Consider the following 14,049-nt stretch of genomic DNA (forward strand, 5'->3'; position numbering starts at 1 on the left):
GACCTACGCGAGGGAGTGAGCTCGTACAGTCTACGTGTGCAGACAATGCAGCGCTAATCAGGAATGTAAAGACACAGGACTACAGAAGGTTACAGGATCACCCTAATAATATCCAGAGGTGGCAAACAAATGGTTGCTAGAACTATATCCCAACAAATGTAAGGTAATTAAGGTGAGAAAGGGAGGAGGAAGACTAAGAAGTATCTATATCATAAGGGGAAGGCAACTACAGGAATCGAAGAAAGAAAAATATTTGAAAGTGGACATAACTGGACCAATAAGACCAGAGACACACAACCAAGGCACAACACATGGCACGCTGGCTAATATTAACACATCATTTAGAACCCTCAGTCAGGACTCTTTCTAAGCAATCTACACAATCTTTATGAAACTAATATGCAGCACCGGCCAGAAATCAGCACCTGGTGATGCTAAAAATCTAGTTTGAAAAGTACAAAGGTTTACAACAAGATTTGTGTCAAAGGTATAAGGAAGCTATAGCCCCCCACAACACTGGAGAGGAGAAGAAACAGAAGACATGATCAAAACATTGAAGATAATGAGAGGAGTTGACTAGATGGACAAAGACAGCCTCTTTAAACAGAGAGCAAGTAGGATGAGACGACATAAGTGGAAGCTGGAGAAGCAAATGAGGAAATATTAGTACCCTTAACGAGCGTTCAACAAGAGGAATTTCTGAAAGAAGTTATGGAAGCCACCTCCGCCCACACCTTTAACGCCATAGTTGACGAAGAATTCGAACATGAGACTAAATCAATACTAACGCAAAAGGTACAACAGGACTAGGAGGCGGGGCACCAGGAGCCAGACCCCACTTGCCGTGGTCAGTGAGAGGTCAGTACTACCAGCACACTGCCGCCAGCACCCGCTGCAGGTCAAGGTCACTTGAGGTCGAAGTCACCACGGCGGCCGGAGGTGGGGGAGGGGCAGGGAATGGTAGGGAGTGATGGGGGGGGGAGGAGGGGGTCGGCGGAAGAGGGGGGAGGGAGGGAAAAAGAGGTGAGGGGGTGCAGAGGTTGGGGGGGGGGGAGAAGTTTGATATGCGTCTGGATGTGGTGATGAATAATAACATTGCCGCGCCTCCACTGTCTCCCCTCCCCCCTCCCATCACCTCAACCCCTCCCATAACCCCCCCCCACCCCCTCCCCCTCACAGAAAAGGCACTCACCTGAGACCTTAATTATGCGTCTGTGATCATAAATACTCACCTAGTTGTGCTCGCGGGGGTTGAGCTCCGGCTCTTTAGTCCCGCCTCTCAACTGTCAATCAATCAACTGATTAGTTTTCTTTCACACACACAAACACATCCCCAGGAAGCAGCCCGTAGCAGCTGTCTAACTCGCAGGTACCTATTTACTGCCAGGTGAACAACTCTGTCCATTTATTTCCGCCTTCGCCGGAGGTGAAACCAGGACCCTTAGGACTACGAATCCTGAGGGCTGTCCACTCAGCCGTCAGGCCTCTAGGCCTGTGTGCCTGTGATCATGTGTGTCTGTGATCATGTGTGTCTGTGATCAAATATTTGTGGTCCTTCTAACCGGACACTGGAGTATCATACTCAAGAATCCCAATTTGTTGGCTCCAAACCAAATTATGGAGTTTTATACTTAACGTAGCCTAGCCTAACTTATCCTAATATAAAATATTAGCTTAACTTAGGATATGGATGGTACTGGGTTAATCAGGTCCCATCAAGTGTTAGTACACGCTGTCTTTACTACCACTAAAGCATGGTACCAGTCACTCCACCACCACCCAACACCAACTGTCTCTACTGGTAATTATAACTGAGAAGTCTGCAGACGGGAGCCTGGTGTCAGGCGGGCTGGGGCAGCGGCTCGCGTGTGTTTGGAGGGTAATAACACTCTGCTCTCTAAGGCACAGGCCGCCTGCAGCCCGGATGGTGGGTGACCTAGGGGCAGGTCACCAGGTGTAACTGGCAGGGGACCTAGGGGCAGGTGACCTAGGGGAAGGGAACCTAGGGGCAGGTGACCTAGGGGTAGGGGACCTAGGGGCAGGTGACCTAGGGGTAGGGGACCTAGGGGCAGGGGACCTAGGGGCAGGTCACGAGGTACAGGTAGCAGGTGACCTGTCTAATAATAATAAGAAAGAATAATAAGAGGAAGGAGTGGACTGGCCGTCCACTCCAGTTGTCACCATCTCACAAAAATTATGAACTAAATTGCCCAAACCTTGGGAGCTGGTCGGCTGAGCGGACAGCACGCTAAACTTGTGATCCTGTGGTCCTGGGTTCGATCCCAGGCGCCGGCGAGAAACAATGGGCAGAGTTTCTTTCACCCTATGCTCCTGTTACCTAGCAGTAAAATAGGTACCTGGGTGTTAGTCAGCTGTCACGGGCTGCTTCCTGGGGGTGGAGGCCTGGTCGAGGACCGGGCCGCGGGGACACTAAAAAGCCCTGAAATCATCTCAAGATAACCTTACCTAACCTAACCTAACCGAGGATCCGCGAATAGAAAACGAAACAGTTCGTCAAATCGAGACGCAATATGATCTTAGTACACTATATTCTGGCCGCCATAATGTGATGTATATTCGACAGGACAGTTTGTGTTAAATACTACTACTACTACTACTAATAATAATAATAATAGGATTAGTTGGCAGGAATTACATGGCATCTTTTGCTCCTGAACATTGCAACAACGCCTGCAACAAATCACCTAGCTGCAGCAACCTTCACAAGGTAACTCAGGAGTACATCAGTAACTTCAGAAACAATTTGTTAATATTTCTTTCTAAGAAGAGCTGCTAAGGCGTGTTTTCAAAGCTGGACTTTATCCTTGAGGCACTTGATCCTGGGATAATTTGGTGGCAGATATTGACCAGTTGTCAGCCTCCACCACATCACTTCCTAGTGCATTCCATTTACTAACTACTCTGACACTGAAAAAGTTCTTTCTAATGTCTCTGTGGTTCATTTGGGTACTCAGCTTCCACCTGTGTCCCCATGTGCGTGTGTCATCCGTGTTAAATAATCCACCCTTGTCCACCCTGTCAATTCCTCTGAAAATTTTGTATGTGGTGATCATATCCCCTAGCTCTTCGGTCTTCCAGCGACGTGAGGTGCAGTTCCCGTAGTCTGTCCTCATAATTCATGCCTCTTAGTTCTGGGACTAGCCTAGTGGCATACCTCTGAACTTTTTCCAGCTTCGTCTTGTGCTTGACTAGATACGGGCTCCATACTGGGGCCGCATACTCCAGGATTGGTCTTACATATGTGGTATACAAGGTTCTGAAGGATTCCTTGCACAGGTTTCTGAAGGCTGTTCTGATGTTAGCCAGCCTCGCATATGCCGCAGGTGTTATTCTTTTGATGTGGGCTTCAGGAGACAGGTTTGGTGTGATATTAACTCCTAGATCTTTCTCTCTGTCAGTTTCGTGAAGGACTTCTTCTCCCATTCGGTATCTAGTGACTGGCCTCCTAGTTCCTCCTCCTAGCTTCATTACCTTACATTTACTTGGGTTGAACTTTAGTAGCCATTTGTCGGACCATTCCTTCAGTTTGTCTAGGTAATCTTGTAGCCTCATACTATCCTCATAATTTTTGCATCATCAACAAACATTGAGATTGACGATTCAATTCATTCTGGGAGATCATTTACGTATATCAGAAACAGTATTGGTCCAAGGAATGATCCGTGGGACTCCACTGGTGACTCCCCGCCACTCCGAGACCTCACCTCTCACGGTGACTCGCTGTGTCCTGTTGCTTAGGCACTTCCTTATACAGTGGAGTACCTTCCCTTTCACTCCTGCCTGCATCTCCAGTTTGTGCACTAGTCTCTTATGTGGTACTGTGTCAAAAGCTTTCTGGCAGTCTAGAAAAATGCAGTCTGCCCAGCCCTCTCTCTCTTACCTGATTTTTGTTGCCTGGTCATAGAACTCAATTAATCCTGTTAGGCATGATTTGCCATCCCTGAACCCATGTTGATGCTGTGTTACAAAGTTTCTTTGCTCCAGATGTTCCACTAGCTTTTTTTGCACAATCTTCTCTGTCATCTTGCATGGAATGCAGGTTAGGGACACTGGCCTGTAGTTCAGTGCCTCCTGCCTATCACCCTTCTTGTATATTGGGACTACATTGGCAGTCTTCCAAATTTTTGGCAGTTCACCTGTTAACAATGATTTGTTGTACACCATGGAGAGTGGTATGCACAGAGCTTCTGCTCCTTCCTTTAGAATCCATGGTGAGATTCCATCCGGGACTATAGCCTTTGTCACGTCCAAATCTAGCAGATACTTCCTCACCTCCCCACTGGTAATCACAAACTCCTCTAGTGGTGTCTGGTTTGATATTCCCTCTCTTATTTCTGGGACTTGTCCTTCCTCTGAGGTGAAAACCTCCTGGAATTTCTTATTGAGTTCCTCGCACACTTCCTTGTTGTTTGTTGTTAATCTTTCTGCCCCTATCCTCAGTTTCATTACCTGTTCCTTCACTGTTGTTTTCCTCCTGATTTGGCTATGCAGCAGTTTGGGTTGAGTTTTTGCCTTGCTCGTTGTGTCATTTTCAAATTGCCTCTCTACCTCTCTTCTCACCCTGACGTATTCATTCCTGGCGCTCCGGTATCTTTCTCTACTCTCTAATGTTTTATTGTTTCTATAGTTTCTCCAAGCCCTTTCATTTAGTTGCTTTGCTAGCTTACAACTTTGATTAAACCATGGGTTTCTTATCTGCATTTCCTTTTTTTCCTTTTGGACTGAGACGAACTTGTCTACCGCCTTACACTTCCGTGTGATGTAGTCCATCATGTCTTGAACCGTCTTTCCTCTGAGCTCTGTTTCCTAAGGTATTTCAGTTAGGAATTTTCTCATCTTCACATAGTCTCCCTTCCGGAATGCCGGCCTCTTGCTTTCTGGTCCCTTCCTTGAGTAATATCTTGGACCAGATATTCAAACAACAGTACACTGTGATCACTCACTGTGATACCCACGGGGGCTTCAAGACCGATTTCCCTTATGTCTGAATCGTTCAGAGTGAATACTAGGTCGAGTCTTGCTGGTTCATCATTGCCTCTCATTCTCGTGGGACCCTTGACATGCTGAATTAAAAAGTTTCTAGTCGTCACCTCTAGCAGTTTCGCTCTCCATGTTTCCTCACCTCCATGTGGTTCCTCGTTTTCCCAGTCTATCCTTCCATGATTAAAGTCCCCATTATGAGCAGATGAGATCGATTTCAACAGACGTGTGTGTATGTGCTTGTGTGTGAGTGTGTGTGTGTGTGTGTGTGTGTGTGTGTGTGTGTGTGTGTGTGTGTGTGTGTGTGTGTGTGTGTGTGTGTGTGTGTGTACTCACCTAGTTGTACTCACCTAGTTGTGTCTGCAGGATCGAGCATTGACTCTTGGATCCCGCCTTTCGAGCATCGATTGTTTACAGCAATGACTCCTGTCCCATTTCCCTATCATACCTGGTTTTAAAATTATGAATAGTATTTGCTTCCACAACCTGTTCCTGAAGTGCATTCCATTTCCCTACTACTCTCACGCTAAAAGAAAACTTCCTAACATCTCTGTGACTCATCTGAGTTTCAAGCTTCCATCCATGTCCTCTCGTTCTGTTACTATTCCGTGTGAACATTTCGTCTATGTCCACTCTGTCAATCCCTCTGAGTATCTTATACGTTCCTATCATGTCCCCCCTCTCCCTTCTTTTTTCTAGTGTCGTAAGGCACAGTTCCCTCAGGCGCTCCTCATACCCCATCCCTCGTAGCTCTGGGACGAGTCTCGTTGCAAACCTCTGAACCATTTCCAGTTTCATTATATGCTTCTTCAGATGGGGACTCCATGATGAGGCGGCATACTCTAAGACTGGCCTTACATAGGCAGTGTAAAGCGCCCTAAATGCCTCCTTACTTAGGTTTCTGAATGATGTTCTAACTTTTGCCAGTGTAGAGTACGCTGCTGTCGTTATCCTATTAATATGTGCCTCAGGAGATAGATTAGGTGTTACGTCCACCCCCAGGTCTCTTTCACGCGTCGTTACAGGTAAGCTGTTTCCCTTCATTGTGTACTGTCCCTTTAGTCTCCTATCTCCTAGTCCCATTTCCATAACTTTACATTTGCTCGTGTTGAATTCTAGTAGCCATTTCTCTGACCATCTCTGCAATCTGTTCAGGTCCTCTTGGAGGATCCTGCAATCCTCATCTGTCACAACTCTTCTCATCAACTTTGCGTCATCCGCAAACATCGACATGTAGGACTCTACGCCTGTAAACATGTCGTTATCATATACAAGAAATAGAATTGGTCCCAGCACCGATCCTTGTGGTACTCCACTTGTTACTGTTCGCCAGTCCGACTTCTCGCCCCTTACCGTAACTCTTTGGCTCCTTCCTGTTAGGTAGTTCCTTATCCATGCTAGGACCTTTCCCCCCACCCCCGCCTGCCTCTCGAGCTGTGTGTGTGTGTGTGTACTCACCTAATTGTACTCACCTAATTGTGCTTGCGGGGGTTGAGCTCTGGCTCTTTGGTCCCGCCTCTCAACCGTCAATCAACAGGTGTACAGGTTCCTGAGCCTATTGGGCTCTATCATATCTACACTTGAAACTGTGTATGGAGTCAGCCTCCACCACATCACCCCCTAATGCATTCCATTTCTCAACCACTCTGACACTAAAAAAATTCTTTCTAATATCTCTGTGGCTCATTTGGGCACTCAGTTTCCACCTGTGTCCCCTAGTGCGTGTGCCCCTTGTTTATAAAAGGGAATTGTGTGTGTGTGTGGTGTGTGTGTGTGTGTGTGTGTGTGGTGTGTGTGTGTGTGTGTGTGTTGTGTGTGTGTTGTGTGTGTGTGTGTGTGGTGTGTGTGTGTGTGTGTGTGTTGTGTGTGTGTTGTGTGTGTGTGTGTGTGTGTGTGCGTGTGTGTGTGTGAACACAGGGGGATGTGAATCGCAGCTCAACACCTCACATCTACCGGTCTGGCATCCACACCTGCCCAACACTACAACACCTACAACCACTGCCTTTTTGAACGAACATAAAGTAGCAATTTACTAATACATATTACCACACTACCCACTATGTCCCAGTACCTGTCTAGTATACCTGTCTAGTACCTGTCTAGACTCACCCCTAGACGGTTGCCAGTAGTGGAAACTCAGGCTGCACGCTCCTCCCACAAAGGGACGAACCGGCCAATAGCCAGCAGCCATAGACTGGTTCTACCGTAACGACGCACTAATGAAGCTCTGACTCTTGGGGTAGACCGGTTCTCCACCCCCGTAATAACATAAAACAATTACACAATAGTCGGTATCTTGTGCTCGACCTTCGAGATCCTGGATAAAGGAAGATATAGGACCCCATACCGGTCTTTGTCTACAATCGTGCACGGCCAGGTATGGGCAGTCGTGCACGGCCTGGTGTGGGCAGTCGTGCACGGCCTGGTGTGGGCAGTCGTGCACGGCCTGGTGTGGGCAGTCGTGCACGGCCTGGTGTGGGCAGTCGTGCACGGCCAGGTATGGGCAGTCGTGCACGGCCTGGTGTGGGCAGTCGTGCACGGCCTGGTGTGGGCAGTCGTGCACGGCCTGGTGTGGGCAGTCGTGCACGGCCTGGTGTGGGCAGTCGTGCACGGCCTGGTGTGGGCAGTCGTGCACGGCCTGGTGTGGGCAGTCGTGCACGGCCTGGTGTGGGCAGTCGTGCACGGCCTGGTGTGGGCAGTCGTGCACGGCCTAGTGTGGGCAGTCGTGCACGGCCTGGTGTGGGCAGTCGTGCACGGCCTGGTGTGGGCAGTCGTGCACGGCCAGGTATGGGCAGTCGTGCACGGCCTGGTGTGGGCAGTCGTGCACGGCCTGGTGTGGGCAGTCGTGCACGGCCTGGTGTGGGCAGTCGTGCACGGCCTGGTGTGGGCAGTCGTGCACGGCCTGGTGTGGGCAGTCGTGCACGGCCAGGTATGGGCAGTCGTGCACGGCCTGGTGTGGGCAGTCGTGCACGGCCTGGTGTGGGCAGTCGTGCACGGCCTGGTGTGGGCAGTCGTGCACGGCCTGGTGTGGGCAGTCGTGCACGGCCTGGTGTGGGCAGTCGTGCACGGCCAGGTATGGGCAGTCGTGCACGGCCTGGTGTGTGCAGTCGTGCACGGCCTAGTGTGGGCAGTCGTGCACGGCCTGGTGTGGGCAGTCGTGCACGGCCTGGTGTGGGCAGTCGTGCACGGCCAGGTATGGGCAGTCGTGCACGGCCTGGTGTGGGCAGTCGTGCACGGCCTGGTGTGGGCAGTCGTGCACGGCCTGGTGTGGGCAGTCGTGCACGGCCTGGTGTGGGCAGTCGTGCACGGCCTGGTGTGGGCAGTCGTGCACGGCCAGGTATGGGCAGTCGTGCACGGCCTGGTGTGGGCAGTCGTGCACGGCCTGGTGTGGGCAGTCGTGCACGGCCTGGTGTGGGCAGTCGTGCACGGCCAGGTATGGGCAGTCGTGCACGGCCTGGTGTGGGCAGTCGTGCACGGCCTGGTGTGGGCAGTCGTGCACGGCCTGGTGTGGGCAGTCGTGCACGGCCTGGTGTGGGCAGTCGTGCACGGCCAGGTATGGGCAGTCGTGCACGGCCTGGTGTGTGCAGTCGTGCACGGCCTAGTGTGGGCAGTCGTGCACGGCCTGGTGTGGGCAGTCGTGCACGGCCTGGTGTGGGCAGTCGTGCACGGCCAGGTATGGGCAGTCGTGCACGGCCTGGTGTGTGCAGTCGTGCACGGCCTGGTGTGGGCAGTCGTGCACGGCCTAGTGTGGGCAGTCGTGCACGGCCTGGTGTGGGCAGTCGTGCACGGCCTGGTGTGGGCAGTCGTGCACGGCCTGGTGTGGGCAGGCGTGCACGGCCTGGTGTGGGCAGTCGTGCACGGCCTGGTGTGGGCAGGCGTGCACGGCCTGGTGTGGGCAGGCGCGCCAGGACTGTGGGGTCTCCCTTGTCTTGCCCTGCGACTATAAACACACACGTGTAGGCAACGTGTCCTCAGGGAGTAATAAGCTCACGAGAATGTATTGAGAACGTCTACATAATTAGTGCTATTATGTATTCTCTATATCCATGACAAGATTAGGTTTAAGGTACATTAAAGTAAGGTTTGATTAGGTTAAGTTTAATTATGTTTGCATAATTAGGTTAATATGGTGTATTATTGTCAGTAATGTGAAATATAGCATTTAAAAACTATTTCAGTATACCCAAGAATTTCGTTTATAGAAAACCTAATTCTTCAAAGAAAACATTTTCAGCATCTAGGTTTAATATTTTAAACCAACGATTTATAATACAGTAAAGTTATAGCTTGAGAATAATCTCTGTTTAAGACAAAGGTTCACTTCCTAGTTAACGTTTAGACTATTACTGGAACCGTAATATGATTTAGACTATCACATATATCTAGATAACTATCAAGGTGGTTTAAGTTTGAGGGGGGGGGGGGGGGGGTTGAGGTTTCTCATGGTAATGGATTTGGTGTGAGGACGGACTCCTTGTAGGAGAACACCGGCTCTATCACCTCACACCCACGAACATGTCTTCCCTCCCCTTGGTATAGTGTTCAGTATCAGTATATACAGAAACTTGCCTACTTAGCAAACATCAACGGAGATGCGTGTAAACTTGCCTAGCTCAGCAAACATCAACAGAGATGCGTGTAAACTTGCCTAGCTCAGCAAACATCAACGGAGATGCGTGTAAACTTGCCTAGCTCAGCAAACATCAACGGAGATGCGTGTAAACTTGCCTAGCTCAGCAAACATCAACGGAGATGCGTGTAAACTTGCCTAGCTCAGCAAACATCAACGGAGATGCGTGTAAACTTGCCTAGCTCAGCAAACATCAACGGAGATGCGTGTAAACTTGCCTAGCTCAGCAAACATCAACGGAGATGCGTGTAAACTTGCCTAGCTCAGCAAACATCAACGGAGATGCGTGTAAACTTGCCTAGCTCAGCAAACATCAACGGAGATGCGTGTAAACTTGCCTAACTCAGCAAACATCAACGGAGATGCGTGTAAACTTGCCTAGCTCAGCAAACATCAACGGAGATGCGTGTAAACTTGCCTAGCTCAGCAAACATCAACGGAGATGCGTGTAAACTTGCCTAGCTCAGCAAACATCAACGGAGATGCGTGTAAACTTGCCTAGCTCAGCAAACATCAACGGAGATGCGTGTAAACTTGCCTAGCTCAGCAAACATCAACGGAGATGCGTGTAAACTTGCCTAGCTCAGCAAACATCAACGGAGATGCGTGTAAACTTGCGTGGACATAAAAATAAGTTAATTAATATAAATATATCTGGGAATGATAAAGTTAGCATAAACATGTAGCTTTATAAGGAAAGCAATTTGCTTTAAAATTCAAATATGATTTAGATAGTCTGCGGTTATACTTCAGAGCGTAATTACTCCTGACTTCAGCAACGTTACGGAAACCAGAGTCAGAAAAGTAATAGTTTGTGACTTTCTTTACAACTTGTAATTATTAACAACAATTGTGAAGCAATTCATAGGAAATAAAGACACCCATTCACAATCACAATAATCATAGCCTTTGCAGCCAAACCACAATTATCAGTTATGAACACTTTATGAATAATAGCTCTTTACTCCACACAGAAATGTTAATATATCACAAGTAAGCATAAGACAACCCTCAGCGTTTCGGAGAGCTGCCCCCCCTCGTCTTATCCCTGGTAGTTCACGGCTACTCATGTACGCGGATGTACGCACTGGGAGTACTTACGCCAACAATAGATTCATCATATATAAATGTCAATTTTGTACATGAGAATTATTCCCACAAAATGTTCTGAGACATAGAACCGTAAGCGCAGCCTCGCGTACGTCCATGGGTCCTCTCAAGTTAGTTTTTCTTGCATGTAGCTTGTCCACTTGTCCAGCATCAGTACGCTGTTACTTTTCCGACGCTTCTCTTAACAGTTCTGGTAATTACTAACTCCTTCTCCCTGATGATATGTTAGAATCTGCCTCAGGTGGCAGTTGTTCTGGGGTTGTCACGCATCAACTGCCCTCGCTGACGTCTCGTCGACCTGGCCAATTGATGTGGTTCAAGACCAGCGATCTCTATACGAGGAATCCGTGGAAGAGCCCCAGGCCTGGCTGCCACACACCAGCGGAATCCCGTCTCTGGAGACACGATCTTGGTGGCTGCATCCACAAGTACCTCTTGTCTCGCTAGTCACCTTCTGGTGTCCTCCTGGGTCAGGTCAAGACCCTGTGCTCCCACTTCACAATAACTATTGTACCAAAACTTCAGAAAAATTTTAAAGTCAATTACATGAAAATTTAACGTTACAGAACCGGTCTCTTTAATTCAAATAAATTAGTAATATTCCCTGTTTTCTTTCTTCGTTATCCATATACTATTAGTCGTCAGATTAAGTTACTTTGTATCACAACTATTGTATGATTATTGGCCTTGTGCCGTCGCTATCACTTTATCTCCTGTTTACTTCAAACAGAGAGGATAGTGGGAGAATGTATAATACCGTATTACGGAAAAGAATATAGAAACACAGATAAAATCGTTTAGAGAATAACGTTTTAGAATTACCTATACTGAATATGATTGCAGGCATTTCAACAAATCATGTCTGTATGTTATCAGTGTAAACTTGTAAAATTAACTAGGCTATTTGATCATTACAATTCTTTGATAACAAGCACCTATCTGAAATCTAGATGCTGTTTGAAGCACTTTCATAGATGGCTCCTATTCATAATATAGCCTGCCAGATCTATTCATAATACTGTCTGGCAGACCCATTCATAACACTGGCAGACACATTCATAACACTGGCAGACCCATTCATAACACTGGCAGACACATTCATAACACTGGCAGACACATTCATAACACTGGCAGACACATTCATAACACTGGCAGACACATTCATAACACTGGCAGACACATTCATAACACTGGCAGACACATTCATAACACTGGCAGACACATTCATAACACTGGCAGACACATTCATAACACTGGCAGACACATTCATAACACTGGCAGACACATTCATAACACTGGCAGACCCATTCATAACACTGGCAGACCCATTCATAACACTGGCAGACACATTCATAACACTGGCAGACACATTCATAACACTGACCGACACATTCATAACACTGGCAGACACATTCATAACACTGACAGACACATTCATAACACTGACAGACACAGTCATAACACTGACAGACACATTCATAACACTGACAGACACAGTTATAACACTGACAGACACATTCATAACACTGACAGACACATTCATAACACTGACCGACACATTCATTATACTGTAGGTGATGGGAAAGAGTGGTGGTGGAGTTGGGTGGTGGTGATGGGGAGGGGTGGTGGTGATGGGGAGGGGTGGTGGTGATGGGGAGGGGTGGTCAGAAAACGGACACTATTAACCAACTTTCAATAACTCAAAGAAAACGAGAGCTAGTGGAATTTCCCTGGAAGAAAACGGGGATATTATTGCCATATGTCACCATTAAATTCACCAACTATATTAATGGGAATTCCTTTTACAACCACAGTCTCTGGACTGTAAACATCATAAAAAATTTCCCTTTAACTTACTCAATTATCACTACTAAAATAGAGTAAATGTGGGCCCTCTTTCCACTTGATAAAACGCATCTGGTGAACAGCCGGATGCATCAGTAGGAGGCCGGAAGTCGTAATTATTAATTTAACATAACAAGTCTCGCACGGAGCTGAACGAGTTCCACAATTATAACCTTTGGACGTAGTGTTATGGGATGTAAAGTGCTCCCATTATCAACACATTCATCGTCTACAAAGAAGGAAATTGTCCTGATTCCAAACCCGGTTATCTATTCACTCCTCGCCAGTAATGTAGGAGATTAGCGTAAACCGGGTAGGCTGCTAGTGAGTGAACAAAACAAACAAGATAAATATTGGATGTTATCTCATAAATAACTATATTTCCCTGATATAACTGTTATATTTAGGATTACTTCTATTATTGTGAGTGTCCTTTGGCAGGTATAACTGAAGACAAAGAATTAATAACAATTATCTAGTAAACCAGGACATGTGTTGAAGCCAGCCTCGCCTACGAGGAGTTAACGACTGGCGTGTCTCATGCGTGTTCATACCTGGTTGTCTAGGCCAGAATCAACTATTCAGATAAACTGTTTTAAATTTAATTACCAACATATGTAGTCTTATACTGTAATGAATGTCTACTAATCATATATTTCGGTTGATAGATCATATGTATGAAAACATTAAACAATGGGTGGTGGTAGTGGTGAAGGAGAGGGGTGTGATGGGGAGGGGTTATCGTTGAGGAGAGGGGTGGTGGTGATGGGGAGGTGTGATGGTGAAGGAGAGGGGTGGTGATGATGGGGAGGGGTGGTGGTGATGGGGAGGTTTGATGGTGATGGGAAGGGGTGGTGGTGATGGGGAGGAGTGGTGGACATGGGGAGAGGTGGTGGTAATGGGGAGGGTTGATGGTGATAGGGAGGGGTGGTGGTGATGGGGAGGGGGTGGTGGACATGGGGAGGGTAGTGGTGATGGGGAGGGGTGGTGGTGATGGGGAGGGTTGGTGGTGATGGGGACGGGTGATGGTGATAGGGAGGGGTTGTGGTGATGAGGAGGGTTGGTGGTGGTGGGGAGGGGTGGTGGTGGTGGGGAGGGGTGCTGGTGATGGGGAGTGGTGGTGGTGATGGGGAGTGGTGGTGGTGATGGGGAGGGGTGCTGGTGATGGGAAGAGGGGTGGTGGTGATGGGGAGGGGTGGTGGTGATGGAGAGGGATGGTGGTGATGGGGAGGGGTGGTAGTGATGAGGAGGGGTGATGGTGATGGGAAGAGGGGTGGTGGTGATGGGGAGGGGTGGTGCTGATGGAGAGGGATGGTGGTGATGGGGAGGGGTGGTAGTGATGAGGAGGGGTGATGGTGATGGGGAGGGGTGGTGGTGATGGGGAGGGGTGGTGGTGATGGGGAGTGGTGATGGTGATGGGGAGGGGTAGTGGTGATGGGGAGGGTTGGTGGTGATGGTGATGG

The 14,049-nt window shown here is 48.3% G+C and overlaps 2 protein-coding genes across 2 annotated transcripts; both read right to left on the minus strand.

The window, feature by feature from the left end:
* Nucleotides 1-7,358: 7,358 nt before the first annotated feature.
* On the minus strand, nucleotides 7,359-11,588 carry LOC123755696 (formin-2-like). The gene is made up of 2 exons (XM_045738426.2): nucleotides 11,564-11,588; nucleotides 7,359-8,941 (listed from the first exon to the last, which is right to left on the minus strand). The coding sequence occupies exons 1-2, from the start codon at nucleotides 11,586-11,588 to the stop codon at nucleotides 7,359-7,361; spliced, it is 1,608 nt and encodes a 535-aa protein (XP_045594382.2).
* Nucleotides 11,589-11,747: 159 nt separating this feature from the next.
* LOC138349962 (uncharacterized) lies at nucleotides 11,748-12,305 on the minus strand. Its single transcript, XM_069299966.1, has one exon. It carries the CDS (start codon nucleotides 12,303-12,305, stop codon nucleotides 11,748-11,750), a length of 558 nt encoding a protein of 185 aa, XP_069156067.1.
* Between the last annotated feature and the right edge of the window lie 1,744 nt (nucleotides 12,306-14,049).

The sequence above is a fragment of the Procambarus clarkii genome, chromosome 43 (assembly GCF_040958095.1).
Source record: "Procambarus clarkii isolate CNS0578487 chromosome 43, FALCON_Pclarkii_2.0, whole genome shotgun sequence".
Classification (NCBI taxonomy): domain Eukaryota; kingdom Metazoa; phylum Arthropoda; class Malacostraca; order Decapoda; family Cambaridae; genus Procambarus; species Procambarus clarkii.

Excerpts from the sequence above, each read along its gene's own strand:
- LOC123755696 (XM_045738426.2), bottom strand. The coding sequence starts at position 11,588 with ATGCCTGCAATCATATTCAGTATAG. Across the intron at positions 8,942-11,563 it reads TGCAATCATATTCAGTATAG|TCGCAGGGCAAGACAAGGGA; the intron begins GTAATTCTAAAA and ends GTGTGTTTATAG.
- LOC138349962 (XM_069299966.1), bottom strand. The coding sequence starts at position 12,305 with ATGAATGTGTCGGTCAGTGTTATGAATGTGTCTGTCAGTGTTATGAAT.